Source organism: Priapulus caudatus, unplaced genomic scaffold (assembly GCF_000485595.1).
Source record: "Priapulus caudatus unplaced genomic scaffold, Priapulus_caudatus-5.0.1 Scaffold2704, whole genome shotgun sequence".
In the NCBI taxonomy this organism is placed as follows: Eukaryota; Metazoa; Priapulida; class Priapulimorpha; order Priapulimorphida; family Priapulidae; genus Priapulus; species Priapulus caudatus.
This window is the reverse complement of record NW_014579765.1, coordinates 13,034-21,867: the sequence shown is the minus strand read 5'-3', so window position 1 is coordinate 21,867 and position 8,834 is coordinate 13,034. Positions and strand designations below refer to the sequence as shown.

The window sequence follows — 8,834 nt, the reverse complement described above, 5'->3', positions numbered from 1 at the left end:
CCCCTTCCCCTCCCCTCCCCCCTGTTTGAATTTCATCCTGGGGAGAACCCTGCTTATGCATCAGTATTTTACAATCAGTCACAGGTGGCATTGCGATTTACCCGTTTGGTATGAGAACATACTCTGTACATATACAAACTTATATATGCACTATAATAAGCATATATAATAGCATAACTGCAATATATATGCTTGTTGTAGCGTCGTTAACAACGGTCACTTACCATTCTCGCAGGTGTGGAATCCTGCATGTTAAATATAGCTCAGTATGAAGGCTCTAAGACATTTTATAGTTACTCTAGACAGTTGCTGTTACTTGAGCAATAAAGGTAAGTGTCGTAAAAGTGGGGAAAAAACGAGACTGCATGGTTGGTTATGTTCGCAATCCTGGCGTTATCAATGATCGCTCGCTGTTCTCTCGCAGGTCGCGATTCTTTGATGAAGATGGAGACCTCGCACACGAGTTCTACATCGAGGTTCCAGCGTCCGGCAGGAGAAAGCGCGCCTCGATGAAGAAACGCTCGACGCACGGCCTCACACCCGAGGCAAGTCTTGTGACTCACGGTTTACGACCGCGAGCACGCAGCGACGCATCCATCGATACGGCTCCGAAGAACGGGCCGCCTCGACGCAGCTGCAGACAGTGCCGGCAGTTCGCGCTCGAAAACTCGGGCTTACGCCGTTACGATATTTCAAAAAGCTTGCGTCGATATTTACGAGTCTATTTCTCGGGAGCGGTGCATGCGAGGCCGGCAAATTTTCGGGGGGAATTGTGTCTCGCTGCTGTTTTAGCGAGAGTGCCTTTAGTTGAGCTGGCATGGAGTTTTTAGCATAGATGAGAATGCATATTTTCAGAAGTGGATAATAGGGAAGGAGTGTGATTTCAATAAACATGGGAAATTTGTCATTTACTAGCATTAGAATACCTACGATTTACTACGTGTAACTCAACCAACTTGAGCTAAAATCGTACACAGTACATTCGCCTAGCATTGTGCGAAATCGTTTCCTTGTATACACCCGCAATCCGGAGATGCAGACTAAAACGTATGACACGATTCTCCATTCTGTTGGCAGCAAACCGAATCCATTACCCGCCTAACTTGAAACAATAGGCAGCTACTAACGACTCTTGCACACTCTTGTGCCCTCGGCGATGCGGTGTGGCTCGCTGGGAGATTGGAGCTGGAGCTGCTGCTGATTGCGGTGGGCTTGCGTGCGTGGGGGGCATACCAGCTGTAAATAGGTCAACGATTAGCTCGTCGAGTGTTACGTCGATGTCTAATCTCCCAGAGAGCCACACCGCATCGCCAAGGGCACAAGAGTGCGCAAGAGTCGTTAGTAGCTGCCTATTGTGTTTTAGTCTGTATCTCCGGATTGTGGGTGTATACAAGGAAACGATTTCGCACGATGCTAGGCGAATGTACTGTGTACGATTTGAGCTCAAGTTGGTTGAGTTACACGTAGTAAATCATAGGTATTCTAAGGCTAGTAAATGACGAATTTCCCATGTTTATTGAAGTCACACTCCTTCCTTATTATCTACTTCTGATATTTTGCAGGTAGGCCACAAGTTGTGGCAGAGCAGCTCTCAGAAGGAATTGTATCTTGCTACCGTATACATAGATGTATGCGTGAGAATACATAATCATATCTTGCAGTACTTAGGGCACGAGTTGTGGCAGATCAGCTGCTCAAACAGCTAAAGAACCAGCAATAAGCATCAGAATGTAAGGTAGAGGTAGCTGAACACAGAGCATTATATAAATACGTGAACAGAACAGTGGCGGTGACGTACGGCGTTACCGGGTTGCAACAAATATTGTCAGTGGATCGACGACTGTTGTAACAGTGCACGTAAAGTTACACGTGTCAGTTAGTCTCGTGAACGGGGGAAAACGTGCGGAACTTATAACATCAGTAACGTAACTATTGGCACGCATTAGCGTTGCCGTGAATGTTATTTAGGACAACCGCGTTCACTCTGTGAATTCGTGACGATGGTTTCGAATGTACTGTGTGATGATCAGCGTTATTATTCTTGTTGTTGTTGTTGTTGTTCTCTACTCAGGGTGAAGTCCGCTACAAGTATCCCAGAATCCACGTCGACCTTCCAGTCGTTCTCTACTGTAGTAGCTGATCAAGCCGCTTCGTTAACCATGGCTGGCAACAGCAGCAGCAGCATCACCTGGTGAGGTCGCTTTTGGGTCAACAAGCACCGGTCACGCCACCTGGTGTGCAAAAGAAGCTTCTCATGCTGCCTGGTGGTGAGCGTGCAAGTGTGTGTGTGTGTGTGTGTGAGAAAACAGGTGTACCCTGTGGATGTAAATACTTAATATTTGTGAAACTGTCCCGGCCTGTGTAAACTACACACATCCATGACCATGGCGTGGGTTAGCCTGGGCAGGCCGTATATGTGTGTTATTTCATTGGCGTTCACTTATTTGAAGGCCATGTGTATATCATTCTATAGTTATATCATGAGATGAAATGTTCAGATTTGCCTACCTTTTCCTTTGGTTATCGTGCGAGGGAACTGCTTATGCGTGCGTGCGTGCGTGCGTGCGTGCGTGTGTGCGTGGGTGTTTGTGTGAGAGAGAGAGAGTAGCAGAGCCTTCAAACTACCTGTGTTTGGCCCGTAGTCCCAAGACTGTAAAAATTAATGTCCAGTCATCGTGTGTTCATAACCATAGTGCAATTTTGTAAGTGGAAAACGAGAGGGGATAAAATGTGTTCATCTTCATGCATACGTACGTAAGGCTATTCGGATAAGTTGATTAGGTTGTGCGTAACATACATGTTCACGTATTCGAAACTGGCCTATAATTATTGCTAACAGAGATTATTAAATCATTATATTAACGGTATCAGCCTGCAGATGGCGCCACCGTGTTTGAATTTACTGTTTTATTATGTATCGTATCCCACCTTGCAGAATTTGTCTGTGATCACAGTGTAACCATGAAAATATGTTATGCGGGCTTGATGAAAACTGTGTGAGTTTGTTTTACGAGGTGCGTGTGCTGTTTATTGTAAGTACTGTCAGTGGGCAAAATTAAAGGCAACAAACAACCACCGGCGAAATGTTGCTATTGTAAAATTTCAGCATTAAATTAAATTATGTATAAACTAATTTTGCTGCTGAATTGCCATATGAATAAGTTCATCGGCGCATAACCTGCTAGCATCCTATCAGGAGTCTATCAATAGATATTATATTGATATTATATCGATATTAGATATAGATAATATATCTATTGATAGACTCCTGATCCTATTCTGGAACACCCAAATATCCGCTACTGTTTTAGTCAGAGCCGTAAGTTCGCTCTTACCAAGAATCCATGCATCGGTGTGTTTACCTCTTTGTGCGTGAATGGTAAGGTGCAGAAAGTTTGTTTTTGGTGACCATCTGCCTTACTTCCTTACCTCAATATTATTGCCTCAATTCAGTCAGTTAGCAATTCTTTTCATAAAGAGAGTTTCGGTGGCATGAGTTAATAAACTTTGAACTGTTCGGAGCTTCTCAGTTGCAGGGTCGTCCATTTTTTTCCGCTGTTCATTATTTTCTGTTTCGTTGCCTATTCTATTAGATGCGTTTGGCGTGTTCGTTTATGCCCGAATTATTGTTATTTTTGTTGATTTTGCATTGTTTTTACTTGGTTTTGAGTTTTGGTTGAAGCGTTGCCGACGAGTTATTCGATGATGTTTCAACTCGGCAGACACGGTACAGGTGGCACCACAGGAGTTTCCGCCTTCTCGCGTTTTTTTGCGAAAACTGCGGCAAAACGCTTTGGAATACGTAATGCCGATGACGAAATGCTTTGCATAGTGCGATGTTAACTATGGCACTAAGGATGAGTCATCAGAGAGAGAGAGAGAGAAAGAGGATCATATATATATATCTAGAGAAGAGAGAGAGAGAGAGAGGAGAGGAGGAGAGAGAGCGAGAGCCGAGAGAGAGAGGAGAGCATAGTGAAAGAAGATTATATAATCTATTTATATTATAGAGAGGAGCATGAGAAGAGAGACCACAGAGAGAGGATAGTGACGAGAAGAGGGTTGAGAGAGAGAGATGAGAGGACGAGAGTGAGAACAGATTATATATCGATAGTATATATATTACTATTCGAGAGAGAGAGAGAGAGAGAGAGAGGAGAGAGGTAGTGAGAGGAAGCAGCGGTTTGAGAGGAGGAGAGAGGAGATGAGATGAGATGAGAGACGAGAGAGAAAGATATAATATATATTATATATTTATATCTATATATATAGAGAGAGAGAGGAGAGGAGCGAGAGCCGAGAAGAGACGAGAGAGAGAGAGATTATTGAGAGAGCAGGTTTTGAGAGAGAGAGAGAGAGAGAAATTTACTATTATTACTATTATATTATTAAGAGAAGAGAGAGGGGAGCAAGGAGAAGGAGGAGGAGAGAGAGAGGATGTAGAGGAAAGATGTAGGAAGAGAGAGAAGATATATATACATATATATATATATTTATATGTATATAGGAGTGAGAGAGAGAGAGAGAGAGAGAGAGAGGAGAGAGAGAGAGAGATAGGTGAGAGAAGAGGGTGAGATCGGAGAGAGGAGGGAGAGAGAGAGAGCGAGAGAGGAGGAGAGGAGAGAGGAGAGGAGAGAGAGCGAGAGAGGAGAGAAAGAGAGAGTTTACAAGAGATGAGGCAATGACGAGAGAGAGAGAGCGAGAGAAGAGGCGGGGGGGAGAGAGAGGAGGCAGAGCGGAGGAGGAGAGAGCAGAGAGAGACTTAGCAGCGACTTGATGAGCAGCGATGAGAGAGAGAGAGAGAGAACGTGAGAGAGAGTCGAGAACGAGAACGAAGAGAAACGAAACGAAGAGGAGAATAAGAGTAAGCGGAGAAGAGAGGCAGCGCGACTAAGATAGAGCGCAGAAGAGAGAACGAATTGAAGTAATTAAAGAAGATCAAGAGAACTGGCACAAGAAGCACGAAATAAAGATACGCAGGAAAGGAAGCGAGAAACAGCAGCTAAGACGACGCAGCGGAACGCATAGGAAAATAGGACCAGGAGAAAACATGGAGACAAGGCGAGAAGAAGCAAAAACACAAAAGAGGAAAGAAGATGAAAAAGATTGAAGAGGACGAGAAAGAAAGCACACGGAGAAAGAAAGAAGAGATCAAGAAGTCTACGAGACATAAAAGAGTCCCGAAGGAGAAGCCCCCACCCCACGAGGTAGAAGAGAGGAAGAGGTAGGCGCACGATAGGAAACTGAGAAGGAAGGGTCTCGCACTGGGGGGGACGGGACCGCACGAGGTCCGGCGACACCGTGCGAGGGCGTTCGACGGGAGACGACGAGAAGATGGGAGGCGGCGCCCTACAGCAGAAGAGAGAGAGAGAGAGAGATGAGGAGCAGGCGAGACCCAGAGAGAGAGAGATGAGCGGAAGAGAGAGGAGCAAGCGCCGAGAGGGAGGAGAGAGAGCAGAGAGAGAGAGAGAGAGGAGAGAGGGAGGAAAGGAGAGAGAGAGAGAGAGAGCGAGAGATGAGAAGGAGAGAGAGGCGATGAGAGTAGACGAGAGAGAGAGAGGGAGGATGAGAGGAGAGAGCGAGAGAGGAGAGAAGCAGAGAGAGGAGAGAGAGAGAGGAGAGAGAGAGAGAGCGAGAGAGGAGAGAGAGAGGAGAGGAGAGAGAGAGTAGAGGAGAGAGAGAGAGAGAGAGAGAAGAGAGAGAGAAAGAGAGAGAGAAAGAAAAAACAGTTGTAATGCAGACTTATATTATCTATTCTCTGTTACCGCATCTGTTCCGGCGCTGCATTATTGAGCAGAGCTCGCATAAGGAGCGCTTAGCACGCATCTCTCATCTCAGCGCGACGCTGCTACGCTGGATACGTGTGCTGGGCGCGTCCCGCGGGGAGAGTGAAAGGAAGGCTTCCTTTAATTTAAAGTGCGACCGTGGAACCACTAACGTAGACGTCTCCCCCTGCCTTCCTTCAGTCCACAGCCTTCCTGCGTCATCCCGCTATATTATACATGTCGAAGAATACCTTCGTTTGCAGTGCATGCGTGCAGCGCGTACATACATTAGATATGTGCGTTGCTGTTATTTTGCCCCCGTGGGGCATCGGCGTTTAATAGGCCCGTCTTCTTTAAAAGGCAGTTTCTTTTTTCTTGCGTTTTTGTCGATGAATGCTGCGGACGGAGGCAGCAGAAATGCGGTCGTGCGTGTGTGGTTGTTTATGTAGTCAATTGAGTGAGAAAAATACACGAGTTCTTATTGTCGCCATTGATAGTACGGATGTTTGCGTTTTTGAAATGAATTGTTCTGTTTATCTTTCATCTATTTTAACTCTTCTTTGAAACGGCGCGCGATCGTACGTTTACTCTGCTGACGTCAGTGCGCCACTACTTGGTGACGTTATTGCGTTAGCGCTTGCGTAAGCAGAATATGACGTCACTGCTCGCGTCAGCACTAACTAATGGTATTAGTCGCGTCGCAAAGTCACTGCTTGCGTCGGCAATGCTGACGCAAGCGTGCGTCAGCGCCACGCATGTTCCCTGACGGTATCGTGAGGCGAATTCTCCACCTGCGAGTGCGATAGTCGCGCTTAATCTCACGGTATAAGGGCGTAGTTTACGTGAGAGGGCGCCACCGCTAACTGCGGCATGGGCGGCCGTACATCCCCTGAGACTATCATGAGACTATCACACCCCTCCACCCGTATCAACATATTAAATTTAATCGTAGAGAGAGAGAGAAGCCATTACACTAATGGTCGCACCAACGCAAACATAGAGCCCCTCAAGACCGCGTTGTTTTACTCGTTCTTTGCACCAGATGGCGCGTGACATCATCGTCGCTTTAGTCTGCTGTCGCGTTGTAGATTTGTCGTTAGACTTCGTCGCAAGTGTTGGGTGCGGGGACAGTCTAGGCCGCTAGAACGCACTTACATCTATTAGACGTATTAATGTCTAATACTACACTTAAAGCGGTTACTATTTCATCATTGTCGTCTCAGTGGGTGAGGAATAATTCAGTCGACGACGTAAGTGGGTGGTCGTCGTCGTCATTGCTGCTGTCGCAATGGTGCGTGAGGTAAACTGAGTAATCAAGGTTCGATCTTACACAAGAGCAAGTGATACTGACTGGAAGAAAGAGAGAGACAGAAGGAAAAAGAGAAACAGACAGACAGACATAGAGAGGGAGAGAGAGACTCTCTCTCGCGCGCGCGCAAGAGAGACGCGAGGGCGAACTATAGCCTATATATAGCAAATCACGCAACCGTAACAGTAATTTAAAATATCAGCGACTGCAACAAAATTGCCTACAAATGTCACTCCACGCACCCCGTAACAAGATCGAAACGTGGTCGCTGATGTGCGAGCATACGATACATGAATAACTCCGGATTAATTTTTCCGCCAAGTGCTGTACACGGATCGGGGGGTATAATTTTAAAGAATCCAAATATTTTTCGCGAGTTTGAATGATCGCATCATGCAGCAGCGTGGCCGAGTAGACATGGATCTACGTTCACCCTGTCGATATATATATTATCAAGAGCGTATTAAGAAGGATTACCTTCTTAATTACCTTCTTAATACGCTCTTGACATTATATTGTGTGTGTGTGCGTGCGTGTGCGTGTGTGTGTGTGTGTGTGTGTGTGTGTGTGTGTGTGTGTGTGTGTGTGTGTGTGTGTGTATATGTATATATAGTATATATATTATATGAGTATATACTATGAAGCGCTCTTCAATATACAGGATAGGCGAGCTTATGCCGTGCCACGTACGCACCGCCCGCACACTACATAGCGATATTGTTATACACGTGACCGTGGTGCGTGCCGATGCGTGAGCATGCGTGGTCGCGCTGCGTGGTCTGTGAGTGTGGTGCGGAGTGGTGAGTGCTGAGCTGTGTGGTGGCGTGCGTGCGTGCGGGCGCAGCAGGCGGCGAGTGGGAGAGCGTTTATTGGAGGCACCCAAATTTCCATTATACGCCTAATCACGTTCCCTCAAAGCACAAAGAGTTGTAGCTGCAATCGGCGCCGACCTCCTCTGTGAACATTGCCGTACTTCCACAGCCGACAAGACACGATAATTTCTAGTAATTTGTTAAATGAGGCCTAATTATTTTTTCGATGTCGTACCGGCAACACATCATCGCATGAATCTATTATCATGACGACGGCAAACACCTCGCGTTGGATAGTGTTCTTTCTATTCCGTTGGTGTTCCCGTTCATTTTCTCTCTTTCGGCAGCCACACGCTTGATTGAATTCCCAGTCTTCGACGTCGAACCGGTGAAAAATGGCTTTACTTCGCGATCTGTAAAACGCTGTTAGATTAAGAAAGCTGATGGCGCGCTAGGTTACTAGTGTTACGTGACGTGTTTGTATCCAGCTCCCGCTGACGAGCATGCGGCCGAGATGCTTGGGAGCTGGGACGTGAGACGAAGCAGGTTGGTCCATCGTACCCAGAAATAATTTTTTTCTACGAGTTTAGATGTATAATGTTCAAGCGCGGTTAATTATCGGATGTTTTACCAACCAGCGGACCTTCTATCATAGTTTAACGAGGTTAACATTATGTGGAGCATTTAAAGTGGTGATGGAAGCAAACTTTTTTATCAAATGTTGCACAACCTCGGTCGTTTAAACGGCTTTTTTGCCAGTTTGTTGGTACAAGTAGGCAAAGCGTGTTAATACGGTGACTACTCTAAGCCGTTACTCGCGGCAGTAGATAAGCGGTAAAATAGTTAGAATCAATAGAATTATATTAGTTTGTTCACTCCTGATCAATGTAGACGTCGAAATGTATTTATCGTCGAAATAATATATTAATGTTATATATATCTATTTAA

General features: G+C 45.9%; 1 protein-coding gene across 1 annotated transcript in view; it reads left to right on the top strand.

The window, feature by feature from the left end:
• Nucleotides 1-3,615, top strand: part of LOC106818974 (tumor suppressor candidate 2-like) — a 5,314-nt gene extending 1,699 nt beyond the window's left edge. The window contains exons 2-3 of the mRNA XM_014823640.1: nt 425-545; nt 2,072-3,615. Of these exons, the coding sequence (XP_014679126.1) occupies nt 425-545; nt 2,072-2,140 (190 nt within the window). The 3' untranslated portion in view covers nt 2,141-3,615. The remainder of the gene's footprint in view (nt 1-424; nt 546-2,071) is intronic.
• Nucleotides 3,616-8,834: the final 5,219 nt, after the last annotated feature.